Source organism: Oryx dammah, unplaced genomic scaffold (assembly GCF_014754425.2).
Source record: "Oryx dammah isolate SB20612 unplaced genomic scaffold, SCBI_Odam_1.1 HiC_scaffold_19, whole genome shotgun sequence".
NCBI lineage: Eukaryota > Metazoa > Chordata > Mammalia > Artiodactyla > Bovidae > Oryx > Oryx dammah.
This window is the reverse complement of record NW_024070203.1, coordinates 38,399,301-38,414,750: the sequence shown is the minus strand read 5'-3', so window position 1 is coordinate 38,414,750 and position 15,450 is coordinate 38,399,301. Positions and strand designations below refer to the sequence as shown.

At 40.2% G+C, this 15,450-nt stretch overlaps 1 protein-coding gene across 3 annotated transcripts in view; it reads right to left on the bottom strand.

Annotated features, from left to right (window-relative positions):
• Positions 1-15,450, bottom strand: part of CHD7 (chromodomain helicase DNA binding protein 7) — a 192,568-nt gene that overhangs the window by 58,931 nt on the left and 118,187 nt on the right. For all 3 annotated transcript variants that reach the window (XM_040261278.1, XM_040261280.1, XM_040261279.1), the window contains 4 exons: positions 14,528-14,669; positions 9,625-9,762; positions 8,492-8,557; positions 46-101 (listed from right to left, as the gene is read on the bottom strand). In XM_040261278.1, the coding sequence (XP_040117212.1) occupies positions 46-101; positions 8,492-8,557; positions 9,625-9,762; positions 14,528-14,669 (402 nt within the window). The remainder of the gene's footprint in view (positions 1-45; positions 102-8,491; positions 8,558-9,624; positions 9,763-14,527; positions 14,670-15,450) is intronic.

Below are 15,450 nucleotides of genomic sequence, written 5' to 3'. Positions count from 1 at the left end.
GAAAATATACTCCCCCATTCAAAAAAAAAGTCACAATCTACTTACAAGTTTTTATATTTCACGTAGAACTCCTCAACTTCTACCTCCTCTCCGGATTCCTTCTGCAACAGAGGAAAATTTCAGGCATATACTTGAAAGCATCTACTAGAATGCTCCGAAAGTAATGATTTACTCCCGTGTGGACACACATAAGGCATCGCAGAAGTGGCATGGGATGTTCCTGGAAGGATGAGCACGTGGTGAGCTGGTGGGAGGCAGTCGGATGAGGACGGGCCCGGCGCTACCCGACCGGCTCCGGCTTCTCAGACATGAATCACTTTAACTCCTCCCTAACCACATGCAGCTTCATTCACAACAACCTGACCCCAAATCTGGCTTTCTGCCAAACCCACAGTGTTAAGTAGACGCCAAGTGTACCATTTTCGCAGGCAGCAGCCAATTAGCAACTGCTCTCCTGAATGCCATATGTATTATTTTTGGCTGCCTCATGGCAACTTTACATTGTGGGTTTTGTAATGTTTTAAAATATTTAAAAGACATTTATTCGTCCATATAGTTAATAACTCTAAACAAGAAACCATATAAAACTAAACCTTGTTCCTAGGCTGTAATTTCAGTGCATCACTATTGAGGGTTTTAGTTTGACTCGATGGTACAATTAAAATCTCTCAGACAAGATGTCTCACACACGTAGCAGCCAAATAAAATTAACACTCCAAATACGACGTTGAGGTGAGGTTAACGTGGTGACCCGTCAGCCAGACCGGGAGTGCAGTGGGCAGATTATCTAGAATCTCTCCCTTGATCCTGCCTACCGTCATGTCTGCAGAAGATACCACGTGGATGATATTTTAAGCATCTCTTTCAATATTTTTTTTTTCCTTTTGGTTTTAGGCTGTTAAACAAGTCGTAATATGTAATTTTCTTCTGGAACATTTGATCAGATAAATCAGGGATGTAAAACATAAACACCACTTACAGATGTTCGAAGATTGCTTTTACACTGTTACGAGAGCACCTGCCTGGAGGGTCGCATTTGGCTGCTAGGCGGCCTCAGAGATGCCACAGAGAAAACTAAGGCAAGTCAGAGCATGACAGAGGACGAACAAAGGAACAGAGACATTTACTGGGTGACAGACTGGCACCAGGTCCATTCAAAGACACTGGGATCGCCCTCAATCCTTAGCCTTCAAACTACTGTCAAAGACTGTAGACTAACACTATTCTTCAAAACTCTTCCAAGTTATCAGTTAAACTTAAATATCAAGCAGCTTTTCCATCTGCCAAGAGATCCCCAATAAGGACACTGAGGAGTATGGCCAAAAGCCATTAACACGTGGTCCTACCCTCCCTACAGACTGTCAGACTAGGTGAAGCAAGTCAGGCAGAGAAGGAGAAATACTGGGTGACGTCCCCTATATGTGGAACCTAAGAAGAAATGATATGCATGAAATTATTTACAAAACAGAAAGAGACTCACAGACTTAGGAAATAAACTTGTGGCTGCCAGGGGAAGAACTGGGGGAAGGGAGAGTTAGGGAGTTTGGGATGGGTATGTACACAGTGCTATATTTAAAATGGATAACCAAAAAGGACCTACTCTATAGCACAGGGAACTCTACTCAATGTTATGTGGCAGCCTGGATGGGAGGGAAGTTTGGGGGAGAATCGATACATGTTGATATGGCTGTGTCCCTTTGCTGTTCACCTGAAACTATCACCACAGTGTTAATCAGCTATACCCCAAAACAAAAAGTTTTAAAAATTAAAAAAAAATCTGGTCCTGCCCTATCATCATCCTAAAACATTTTCTTCTTTTTAAGTATCACCAATTTTATTTATTTTAAAGATTTTTTTTAAATGTGGACTTATTTTTTAAATTTCTATTGAATTTGTTACAATATTGCTTCTGTTTTAGGTTTTGGGTTTTTTGGCCTCAAGGCCAGTGGGTTCTCAGCTCCCCGACCAGCATGAAACTCGCATCCCTCACACTGGAAGTCTTAACCACTGGACCACCAGGGAAGTCCCTATAGCAACGGCAGTTTCTTTTTTCTAAAAAAAAAAAATAATAACTTTATTTATTTACTGCTGGCTGTGTTCAGTCTGCATTGCTGCATGAGCTTTTCTCTAGTTACGGTGAGCAGGGGCTACTCTCCAAGTGTGGTGTGCAGGCTTCTCGCTGCTCTGGCTTCTCTTACTGCAAAACACAGGCTCCAGGGTGCGTGGGCTCAGCAGTTGCAGCTCCCGGGCTTTAGAGCACAGGTTCAATGGTTGTGGTGCATGGGCTTAGTGGCTCTGAGGCATGTGGGATCTTCCAGGATCAGGGATCAAACCTGTTTCCTGCGCTGGCAGGCAGAATTCTTTATCACTGAGGCGCCAAGGATGCCCCTAGAGCAACTTTTTAATCAATCTGCACAGAAAACCATCTGTGTCCCAGATTTTATTTCCTTTTATTATTTTTATATCAATTTTTATTGGACTATAGCTGATTTACAATGTTGTGACGTGTCCCAGACATTTTAGTTGTCCAAGATGAAATGTTTGCTAGATGCCTTCAGTATATACCAGCAATTACTGTATCGATAAATTCTGGTTGCTTTGAGTCCAACTGTCCCGGACTCACCTTACATTTTTCTAGCCCTAGTATTACCCAGTTCCACGCCCACATTTCAGCAATCATTTCGAGACACATTATCTTGGCATACAACTGGGGATTTCAGTAGAAAGCTAAAGATAAGACAGGGGCCAGCCAAGGAGAATGAAAAGCCAGGAAGAGCCTAGATCTCATGGTGCTTCTCTTAACATATCATGAAATTTAAACCTCGAATGGAATTCAAATGTCTGGTCTGCTGTTTTAACTTTTTGATGTTAACTCTATTTCTTTCAATTCTGAAAAAGGCTTCCAAAATTACATACCTTGGAGGTAGTAAAAAGACAAGCTTTGTCCCTTCCATGGTCTGTCATTTCCTGACTTCATTCTTTCAGAGCCTTGCTCCTATATTGTCATTCCCATCTTACTCTAAGTGGTCTCACCGACTGGAACTGCTAAGAGGGTCTCAAAGCACGCAGGATGATCTCTTGAACAAAGAGGTCATTTTCATTCTGCCTCAGTTCTGCTCCAGAAGGCTCAGACTCTTAAAGGTATCAACGCTGTGTCCCTGACTGTCACATAGACCTATTTTCTTGTTGGGATCAGCTATGCTTCAAGGGGGCGTGCTATGGAGATCTCAACAAGAGGGTCTCGAGCGCTCTGGGAGCAGGTGATCGGGTTCCAGACCTCACTGAGCAGCAGCTGGAGCAGGTGAGAACCGTTTCACGTCCTAGTTCTTTGGGATGTTCTGAACTAGATCTCTGTGCTCTGTTCAGTGACCACTCATGTTGGATCATCTTCCTGCTCCCAGAACTGTAGGTAGATCCTCTTCCCACTCCCCAAACTGTAGGTGGATCCTCTTCCCGCTCCCAGAACTGTAGGTGGATCCTCTTCCCGCTCCCAGAACTATAGGTGGATTGTCTCCCTGCTCCAGAACTGTAGGTGGAGAGCTAGAGAACTGTTTTGCCCTTCATATCATATAAATATGATCACACTGGCCTCTTCTGTTTTACTTACAGCAAAACAATGAACAAAAGTGTATGAATTCATCAGCCCTCAGGGGCATCCTTTAATTATTCACTAAATGGCAGTCAGTTTGACCAGACTCTTAAGACAGTTGAAAACAGCCCCAGTCCCCTATCTTCACCCCGCACTGTTCAAAGCTCTTTCTTCAATGGGCATATCCAATGAACAACTGAGTCAAGACACCACTACTGAGCATGCACACACACATACACACAAAATACTCAAATCTACAGGTTAGTCCAAAAGGGTCTTTGGGGTTTTTCCATAATCTTATGGATGGAAAACCCCCACCAACTTTCTGGCCAACCCATTATCTCTAGGACAGCTACCGGTAAATTTGAGAGTGCTCTGAAGTAATTTTACATACTCAGTAGACTAGTTTTGAGAAATGTGTTTATCCTTTTATTAGACGCTTAGAGTAGTCTATCAAAATCCTTATTATTCACATGAAATTGAAAGTTCCAAACATATTAAGTTATACTTGTCCCACTGTTGCCATGAAACAGAACCTTAACCAGGCATAAATCAATTCCTTGGCCACCTGGATTCTAAAACGGTCATTCAGCAAATGATAATCCAAGCCTGAAAGACCTTTCCCAAGCACCCTATTACTAAATTAAGCAGTTGCATTGAGGAAACAAAGCTAAACTTTAGGGTGAAAAGGTGGAAATCTTATTAAATAATGCAGAAAAGAATGAGAAAGTGCCTTGATAAAAGTAACAATAAAGAAAAGGCATGAATCCATTCTTACTTCTGGCCCAACCTACTGTGTACTCTATCAGAGGTATCAAATCATGGTTTACTTAGGAAGAAAATAGGACATCATGAATACACAATTTACTTTCAAAACTACTTTTGACCTTCGGATACAAAAAGGATTTGAATTGTTTTCCCCCAAGGACAGATGGCTCAAGGCAGAAACGGCTATACTATGACTCACTGTGCAAAGAGAATTAACCTTTACACAATCCAAAAGTCCATTCTTAAATCTATCTCAATATTCAAATACAAGTACTATCTATGTTCCTTCTACTGGGTCTCATGCTTGTGAATTTGGGTTTGTTGTTGTTTAGTAGCTGAATCATGTCTAACACTTTTGCGACCCTGGACTGCAGCCTGCCAGGCTCCCCTGTCCATGGGATTTCCCAGGAAGAATACTAGAGTGGGTTGCCATTTCCTTTTCCAGGGGTCTTCTCCACCCAGGGATTGAACTGGTGTCTCCTGCCTTAGCAGGTGAGTTCTTTACCACTGAGTCACCAGGGAAAACCTAACGTGGGTCCAGAACAACATAGATGCCTGAGCCATCCCCATGTAACACGAGCTGCTAAACCAGGGAAGTTCTGCCAGACGAGCTCTGTGCGTTTGTGTGGCTCCATCATAAGGGATGGCCCTTTAGAAGCTACAGGGATGAGGTCAGCGGATTGTAAATTACCTGAGTCCCCACTACGTGTCAGCACTGCACAGGGGCAGCTCTGCAGCCCTCAGCCAGCTTCCACGGTGCTGCCAGGGGGAGACAAAGGCACCTTCTCACAGCCACGTCTTCAATTATTCAAGGTAATAGGAAACAGACCGGCGGGGCCAGCTAGAATCCACAGGAAAATCTCAAATTTCCTTTTGTTTCTATTTGCCACACTTTCCTCCACTGTTACTAAGGCTGATAACTAAAGTAACTATTTCGAGAACATTAGCAGTTTAAAAAGTGAGTACCTGCTAATGTTTACAATTTTCTGATGGTTTTTTTATTGCCCTTTATGAAATACCAGTAATCTACAAGCAAGTCAATGAGCTCCATATTTCTTATTTTAAATCACACCTCAAGGCATATCTGTCTTTCCAGAGAAAATTTCTCATTACTTTTCTTCATCCTAAAATTCACCAATTCAACAAACATTCTACTACCCTCACATACAATTACAGTGATTTTTAATCTCTGGTGATAAGATGAGCCTGGTCATCTCTAAATGGTAGTAATACCTACTCCTAAACTGGGAGTAGCTCTCTTTCAAGGGTAGGAAAGAAGGAAAAAACTAGCCCTATAGTGAGCAAGACAGAAAGAAAAAGCAATGCCCTCGATCATGGATAGTCTAAGTAGCTCTGAGTAATAGAGCTGATTATAATTTGCAACCCCCAAACCTGCTGACTATGCCTACCAAAGCACTATCAACTGAATGAAAATTAATATATCCCATGCAAACCACAGGCTATTTACTCAAGTCACTTCAGTTCGGTGAAGGGGATTACGCTTTATAGTATGTCAAGCATTTACATTCTGCCATATATCTACAATTCACAAATTAACAATTCTAGAGTCATTAGAAGGACTAAAACACAACCTTTCTAATTAGGTTAATAGTGCTCGTTTCTGCTTGAAAAGGAGTGAAATTTGGTTGAGATCTTATATTCATCAGAGAGGAAATTCTCAAGGTCAAAGAGTCACCAGGTAGGTAATTCCATATATCTTCATTCTCTACACTCATTTTGAAAATATCTTTTTTTTTTTTTTTTTTTTACTTTTTATTTTGTATTGGGATATAGCCGATGAACAATGTCGTGACAGTTTCAGATGAACAGTGAAGAGACTCAGCCACACATACACATTCTGTGCGTGGGATTTTGATCCGATGACACCCTCGGTTGGTAATAAAATATCTGTTCCATTTCACTGCAGTGAGCTGGGCTTGTGTCTCTCTGTCTGACTGAACACTCTGGCTCAGCATCGCCCAGCAGAGCTCTCTGCACCATCTTGAAAATACTTTGACATGTTGCTTTTATTTTCATATGAACCAGAATGCTATCTTCTGATAAAAATCTATGCCTTGAATAACACAATAGAACAGCAAAACAGTACTGGAGCAAAGGCAAAGAAGAATTTACCACTGGTACAATACTATTTCAAGGATCTCTAGAAAGTATTTGAAGAGTTGTTGTTAAGTCACTAAGCTGTATCCAACTCTGTGACTCCATGAACTGTAGCGCACCAGGCTTCCCTGTCCTTCACCATCTCCCTGAGTTTGCTCAAACTCATGTCCATTGAGTTGGTGATGCCATCCAACCATCTCATCCTCTGTCGCTCCCTTCTCCTCTTGCCCTCAATCTTTCCCAGCATCAGGGTCTTTTCCAAAGAATCAGCTCTTCACATCAGGTGGTCAAAGTACTGGAGCTTCAGCTTTAGCAACAGTCCTTCCAATGAGCATTCAGGCTTGATCTTTAGGATTGACTGGTTTGATCTCCTTGCTGTCCAAGGTATTCTCAAGAGTCTTCTCCAGCAACACAATTTGAAAGCATCAATACTTGGTGCTCAGCCTTCCTTATGGCCCAACTCTCACATCTGTACATGCTTCCTGGAAAAAGCACAGCTTTGACTATACAGACCTTTGTTGGCAAAGGGGTATCTCTGCCTTTCAATATACTGTCTAGGTTTGTCATAGTTTTTCTTCCAAAGTGCAAGCATCTTTTAATTTTGTGGCTGCAGTCATCATCAGCAGTGATTTTGGAGTCCAAGAAAATAAAATCTGTCACTGTTTCCGCTTTTTCCCTATCTGTTTACCATGAAGCGATGGGACTGGATTGCCATGATCTTCGGTTTTTGAATACTGAATGATTTTTTGAATGCTGAGTTTTAAGCCAGCCTTTTCAAAGATTTCACCTTCATCAAGAGGCTCTTAAATATTTCCTGTTTGATAAACCCAGGAGTTCACTTTAAGTCTTGTAATTCCTCCACTCCTCATCTCTCTCACTGGAAGTTACACTTTGTATACACTTTACATTTTTTTCCCCAGGAAAAAAAAGCTTATTTTACATGTCAAAACAATGAGGTTATACTTCCACCCACCTTGAAAGCAAAGAAAAAGAAATAACTGCACTTGATGATGATTCAAGCCAGAAGACAGACATTTATACCTAAAGGAGACCATCTCTAGAGACAAACAAACCAAACAACAGTTTGCTAGAACATGTAAATGTACTTGGATGCCTATGTACTTCTTCAAACTAAAGCATTTTCTCAAACTGATGAAAAAGGGGAAAGGTTGACAGGGAGTCTCCATCAATAACAGAAGCAGTGTTCCTGGAATTCACTCTCACAGTGTGTGTGCCCCTCAGGGACAAGGGCACCAGGCTAATAAAGGATACCTAGGGCTCGCCTTCACGAATCAACATGAATTTCAAATAATTTGGAAGGATAAGGCATATTATCTTCAAAAATCATACTGAAAATATTTCAGTATTTCACTTCTACAGTAACAAAAAAGAAATACTAGTGAATATTTCAATTGCATATGAAAGGACTTTCCTGGCAGTCCAGTAGTTAGGACTCTGCACTTTCACTCTAGGAGGTGCAGGTTAGATCCCTAGTTATGGAATCTAGGATCACACGTACTGCAAGGCACAAGTGAAACAAACAAAATCCCCAATCAAACAAACAAACAAAAAAGATATTAGAATTCAGCTGCATGTGAAAAAATGCTGCAAAAAGTATGAGAAAACATCTACTTGCTAAAATGATAAAGAGAGCTTCCAGAGTTGGGGGGTGGGGGTAGGGACCTTCCTGAGAGAGATGACAGATTCATGTCTATGATTTTTTATGAATAATATTTATGAAATAGGAAGCCTATGAGTCCTATACACTTCTTTTGAGATGTTTTGAGTTCCTGCCTACTCTAAATGGGGTAATAAAGCACTGACTGTTTGATACATTTTAATTTCATTTGGGGTTGAAAGATTGATATTGGACTAATATCAATTAGACAGGATTAGAACCATCAGCAGAAGTTTTATTTTACAATAGTGAAATTTTTAAAAGGAAACTGTAAAACAAAAAACAATTTTGAGTCATACCCATACCACAAGTTTTGATAAGTCCACATGGGCACTTACCTGTTTTTTTACTGAACGACTGCTCATAATTTTTTCTACCACTGGACCATCTGCATCAACAGATTCCTAAAAAGTAAAGCAGAAGGGATGAATGCAAACAGAGAACATATCATTCTAAGCTACAAAAGTGAGAAACCATTCCCTTTTGCATCTCCCTCCAAACCCTTTAAATTCATACCCTTTAAATCACTGGGCAGGATCGCCAGTGGGAAATACAATTGAAAAGAACAAAAATCTCCCTCTACAGAAAGGCAAAAAGGGAGACCTGTGTTTATTACTTCACGATTATGTGGTTTAATTGCATGGACTAGCATGGATCCCCAAAGCCAAGGAGCATTCAGAAACTCCAGCTGCCAAGAGAAATGATCTCCGCATGATGGCAAAGACCTGACTTCTCCCCGTCTGGACCCATGGGGTAAATATACTCATCATTCTGTTATTGTAGGCAGCTTTGATCTACGGAGGTCACACAAAACGTTACAGAACAACCTGACAGAGTGCAAATTACCAAATGAATTACAAAACTACATTTAATATATTTTTCAGTGGGTTACCAGTTTGTTAACTAAAGCACAGAGATGGTAGGAAGAGGACTTTAAAAGAGAGGGGGGAGGGGGTGGAAAAAAGATCTTCACAATAATCAATCCTCCATCACTACCCATATTTTATAAGCTCTTTTATCCATCATTTACATTGCATGGAGAATAAAGTATGCCCTGCTGGGTACTACACGGCAGTAATTTCATAAAGGGGTTCTTATGATGCTGAGCAGCAGGAGACAAGCCTGAGTGGCTTATTAAAGTCCCAGAAGCTATACAGCACTGAACTCTCAGAGGGAAATTCAGTCTCCCTGCAGCCCAGCTCTGACTCATCCTCAACAGGGACCATCAATTCTCCAAAATGGTGTCAAACTGTGTATCACAGGCTCACACTAAAATAAATTTCAGTGAACAGGGTTTTTTAAAAAACCTACTTCTAAACCACTGATTTCCCAAAGTGTGTTCACCAACACGAGATGGATGTTTCCAGCTCAAAGTCCAACACTTCAAATTAACTTCTCAGATACCAGCTATAAAATCTCCAGCCTACTCTTTGAAATGCACGCTGGAACCCCCGCACACCTGGTTGCTCACCTGTGGCTCTGACTGTGAGGTGGTGGAGGGGGAGTCTCTCCCAGCAGCATCTGCGTCATCGGCCTCCTCATCAGAGATCTTGAACTCCAAGTCCTCAGTGTATCGCTTTCTCTTCACTTGCCTGCTGGACCGTCGTTTCTAAAACAAAAACCCACCACGGAGGGCTTAGAAAGCTGATGCTTATTTCTGTTTCTTAGAATGGCAAGAGTATATTTATATTATAAAACAACAACGATCTTAAAGAAAAGTCAGTGACTATAACCTTGTAAATCATACAAAACATCACACTGGCAACAAATATGATGGGAAAGGGGGAAGTCTGAAGTCAGACACCTGGCAGGTCAAGGTCCTGCCACTTCCGGCTACATGGCCTTTAACTGGGCAACGGCAGTAACAACACATCTTCCTCCTCCTTCAGGTAGTGAGTTGCTCAAAAGTGAAGGCAATGCTGAAGCTGGGTGGTGGATATATAAGACTTCATTAGGCTATCCTATTTTTGTATATTAAAAAATTTTTTTTCCATGATAAAAAGTCTAAAAACACTGAAGGCGTTAGAAGGTACTTTGTGAATTATAAAGTTCTATATAACTATAGTTAGATTATTATCCAAGGTACCAATAAGATTTCAGAGTTCCATTTAAATAGAAGGTGTGCATTTTAATCTTGGTCCTAAAAGAAACAGTCTGAACATTTCTGAAGAGATGAAGGACTGAATGGCAGAATTTATAATGAGCAACTATGATAAGCAACTTTACTTTAAAATTTTTTGACTGCACTAATTAAAATGCAAAGGACTGTTAACAGTATTAGTAGGAACACTGGCAAGATGCTGTCTCATCCAGTGGACAAAGTAGAACCTAATACACTTTTGCAGGACCAGAGTGGTCAAAATGTAAAACCTGCCCACTCATCCTGGCAAGCAAACTCCTAGGAAGCTACAGGATGCATCCAGAAGACAAATGGTTAACTAAAAAGAAAAGCAAGTCACATAACAATTGGTTCCTTACAATTCTAAGATTAGAAAAACCTTGTGTATCTATCTGCATATGTGGGCCATCAATATATTAACTCCTCCAGAGAAACACACTGTGTATATTATTTACTTTCCTATGACCCAACAAATATTTGTTTTAAAAAATTAATGTATATGTGCATGTTTTCAATAATAGGAAAAAAATCTGAAAAGACACAACAAACTGTTAAAGCTATTAATTCTGGGGAGTGAAATAAATTCAGCAGAAGGAGAGAGTCTGCACTTTTTGTTCAAAACAATTCTAGACTGCTTGACCTTTTTGATATACAAATAGGTTTGTCTGTTAATTAAAAATGGAGATAAATAACTTTCTCATTAATACGTGTATGTGGTAAAATCTAAGCTAACTCTAAAATGACTTGTGTAAGTTTTAAATCACTGACCAAGGCAAGACTATTACAGATGAGCTAGCGAAGCACACAGAATAAAAAGAATATGGAAAAAAGTAACACTGATCAAACTGCTTTCTAAGAATTATGAAGAAAAACCTTCTGAAGAGCCTTGCAAGTTTTTTAAAGTTGGGACAGTAAGGCAGAGAGAAGCAAATCACCCCACCACATGGACCTCAGGAGGTATGGGCCAGAGACCAACAGAGCCCAAGTCGGGACCACCAAGCTCCAGCACCCTGTACCAGAGAACAGGACCCACTGCGTTTTACTGTATTACGTCTGTGATTCCCCTGCTCTCAAAAGTGGGTGGGAGCCCGCTCACAATACAACTGGTACAACAGGACCATCAGACGGGTCATTGGAGACTGTGAACTTTTAGCTCCACATCGAGGTATTAGGGGGAGTTAGGAGGTGGCATCCAAATTGACTTTCCCCTTTGACCTCCCTCTCCTCTCCGGAATAACCAATTCCACGTGGAGGTGACACAGAGGCCAGTGGGGGTCCTGCCATGTCCCATCCGGCCCCACGTTACCTTGTGAGCCCTGGCATCACATGTCCCCATGAGAATAAGCCTGGTCTCTCATTGTGTGACCTTGAATGCGTTATTTTAGGGACCTCAGTTTCCCGATCTGCAGAATAGGGGTAATGGTAGTAGCTGCCTCATAAGTATGCTGTGACGATCACAGAAGGAAATTCACTGGAAGCATTCAAAATGGTGCATTCAAAACGTGCTATTGCTAAATGCAATTAGTAGCGTTACGGTCATCAGCAACTAGCTCCACTTTTGCAAGGAAAGTCAGGAAGCAGTGAGGATCTAAAGCGAGGCTGCATTACACAGCCTCCTTCCTCTCTTCCCACAGCTCATCTGAAGTAACTCCTCCTCTGCCTCACTTTATCACCTCCCACTTCTGGCTGTCAACTTCTTTAAGATGCAAGAGCCTGTTATCAGGAACAACATTTTAATTTGGTGAGATTTAGCATAATCTCTGTATTTCATTTGATGTATCAATTTCGCTAAATGGAAACGGATTAATCTTTACTCTCATCTTTATGTCATTACTGTATGGAGAACATGCTACAGATGACACATCTATGGTGCTTTATCAGGCTTCCGTGGCTGGGGCCACACTGCCCCAGGATTTTTTCAGTGCAAGTAACTAAACGTCCTTGGACAGAGTCTAAGACAAACTCACTTTAAACTAAACCCCACTCTGATAATGAAGAAATGTTCCAGGGCAATAAGACAGGGCCTTTTTTTCTTTTAATATAGAAATGTATGTTTGGTGAATATAACTTTTATAATGAAAGTTTCTCCTCATATCAACTTTGTGTTACATAAGAGTAAAAAAAATATATACAGTTAGAACTGAATTTTCTGAACTGTTTAAATGTTATATGGCTTCTTTACCTTCTAAATAATAACTGATCTTAAGTTCATTTATTTCGGGTATCAAGGTTCCTTTTCCAGTTTCCCAACATAAAATAATTTATTACATAATAGGCTTCTTTAAGATCTGTTAGATGATTATTACTTAAAAGACTTGGGGAGTATGGCTGATTCATGTTGATGTTTGAGAGAAAACAACAAAATTATGTAAAGCAATTATCCTTCAATTAAAAAAGAAAAAATAAGATTGGGAGGGGATCAAAGTAAAATGTAAGAATCGCACTTAAAGCTCAAAACTTTTGAATTAACACCAAAATAACTTGTTAAACTTGGATTGTTTTAAGAATTTTCTTATAGCTAAAATAGGTATACTGAACAGGAGATTTAAATGTGTTGTCACAATCTCACTGTGGCAGTACTTGGTGACACAACTTTCAGTTGGGTAAAAGAAAAAATAAGACATGGCGTTTACTAGAGTTTAAACAAATCAATCATAAAACTCAAGAACTACATGCCCTTTACTGAAGTGTGTGCGACAGGAAGAAACACAACAAACCAGCAGGCAGCATCACTTCCTGTGCGGAGACACAGGAGGGACACTGAGAAAGAGTGACTTGTGTGGTTACTGACTTCAGCTGTGCACCCCAGGACGGTTCAGCACCAGCCAATGAGAAAGGATGCACTGATGTCCATCTGCATTGATTAGCATTGTCTATAACTGAAATGCAGAAGAGGGAAAAAAAACACAAAACACTGGTATTTCATAAAGCCCATTTGGGTCTGCATTAATACAAATGGATTTTTAAGATTCAGTAGTGTTTGAGAAAGAACTACAGAATTTTCTTGACCTGTGTGGAAGTCTTCTTCATATTGTCCAAATAACTGCATGAAGGTCCTAGTTTAAGCAAAGACAATTCGGCGGGGGGGGGGAACCACCTGTGAGCGTAAAAATTAAACTCAAAATCATTAAAAATACTTTAGTTTAAAACTCCTGAAACAATTAAAAATATCTACTCACCTCTCCCATATCTTTTCACTGACACACATTCATTCATTCATTCATTCATTCTCTCCTTCCCCCTTTCAGGTCCTCTTAGGTTAGGCCCTTCTGTGGCTATCGGTAACAGGGAGTTCTAGTTAAACACACACACACAAACAAAAGCTATCTGAAATTCTTTAGCACAGAGCTGTATTGCAAGTACTTTGTTACTAACTTTGAAGCAAATTAGTAGGTACAAGGAGTACTGAATATGCACCAAACCATTAGAAAAGGTCAAACTTGCTTCCAGGGGCTGCTTTCTATCCTGGCAGGACGCTCAGTAACTGCTACTTGACAGCAGAGATGTCATTCACAGAAGCCACGTTCCCAGGCACCCCAGAGGACCACGCTGGCATGCTTCCAGAGAATGTAACAAGGAAATAATGTTCAACAGTCACGTGGAGGGATCCCTTACTTACAGTCCTCTCAGTGGAGGCAGTGTGCTTTACACTCAAAAACCTGAATTCCTGATGTTTATTTCAGGACCAGTCTTTCAACTGATTTCTATAAAATTGTCCAAAAGTCAGGAGAATCTAACACTGGACAACCGTGCAGAGCTACCATCCAGAAAGTCACTCAGTTGGTTCATAGAAACTTTAGTATTACACAAACACATCTCGACTCTGACCGTCAGATGTCAGAAACCTTAAGATGAGGTACAGATTACATCTTCAACTTTGTTATGCAATATAATTGACAGGGAATGAAACTTAGGAGAAATTTAGAAATGTGGATGAAGCTCTTAATGAACCAATATATTAAGAATACATTAACACTAACATATACATAAACATCAAAAGATACCTTTACAGAATTAAATGTAAAGAGCCTGTTTTATTTATCATAGAGTCAAAGATGGCAAAACCACGAAGTCAGGAGTTTAATTTCAGGCTGGCCGCCCAGCTCTCATCACAATGGATATAATGTTCCAGACAACAAAAACCCATCTTTACAGCAGCTCTATAACAAAGACAGGTGGGTCCAGTGCACTTGATATGCAGCTAAAGTTACCCACGCTCAACAACCATGGCTCAGGATCAGAATAAAGGTATTACCTGAACACCTGGGTCTTCATCGTCTTCGGGAGGAGGGGATGGTGGGGGCGTTTTGTCCAAGTCTGAATTTTCAGAACCTTCTGTTTTTCCCTTGTTGACCTTTTTCTTCAAAGCACTTGCTTCTGAATCAGGTTTCTTATTACTAGAATCAAAGTGGATCACTTAGTGTTCACTTTTTCATGAGGTTTTCCACATACCCCATGCCTCTGTTTCCCACACAAACATCCCCAAAGTATCAATAACTGTGGATAAATCAATGCATGTTGGCCATCGAGAGTTAAACAGTACTTACTCTCAATTAATTTTTACAGCAAAACCCCATACCGATGACCTTCGGCAAATATCTGACCTAATTAAAAAGAAATGGCATGCAAAAACTGCTAATAATCACACAGAGTACATTTGTTTATCAAGACAATGAACAGTCTCTGCCAATACAGCAAGCCCTGATGAAAAATCAGATTAAGAAGTTGTTTTGCTACCAAGTTTTTAAGGCACCAGACTATGTTTTTAAGACTTTCAAGGAAAGCTAGAACATAATGATCATTTTTTCATATCTCCTGTGGATAGCTTTAAATACTTCTAAGTCCTTTTCTTAACTAGTAGTATTGCATGTCCTCTTTTACATCATACAGCTACATTTTAATCCAATTTATAATCTTTTAAAATATAACAAAATATATAACAATTTCCTCTTCTACACAGTTTTATTTAATGCTATGTTCTTAAGTAAATATAAGCTTTATTTTGGTGCTAGGCCTTTTTTTTAAGGTGTCACAATAGCCTGTTTTTCAAAAGCTAGGTCTCCAAAATACAAAAACATAGCAGAGTGACCCCAATAATTCAAGTTCATGATCCATAGCATGTTTCCATCAAAGGTTAACAGGATTTGAATGTTACCAAAGTCAAAAGACAAGAATGAA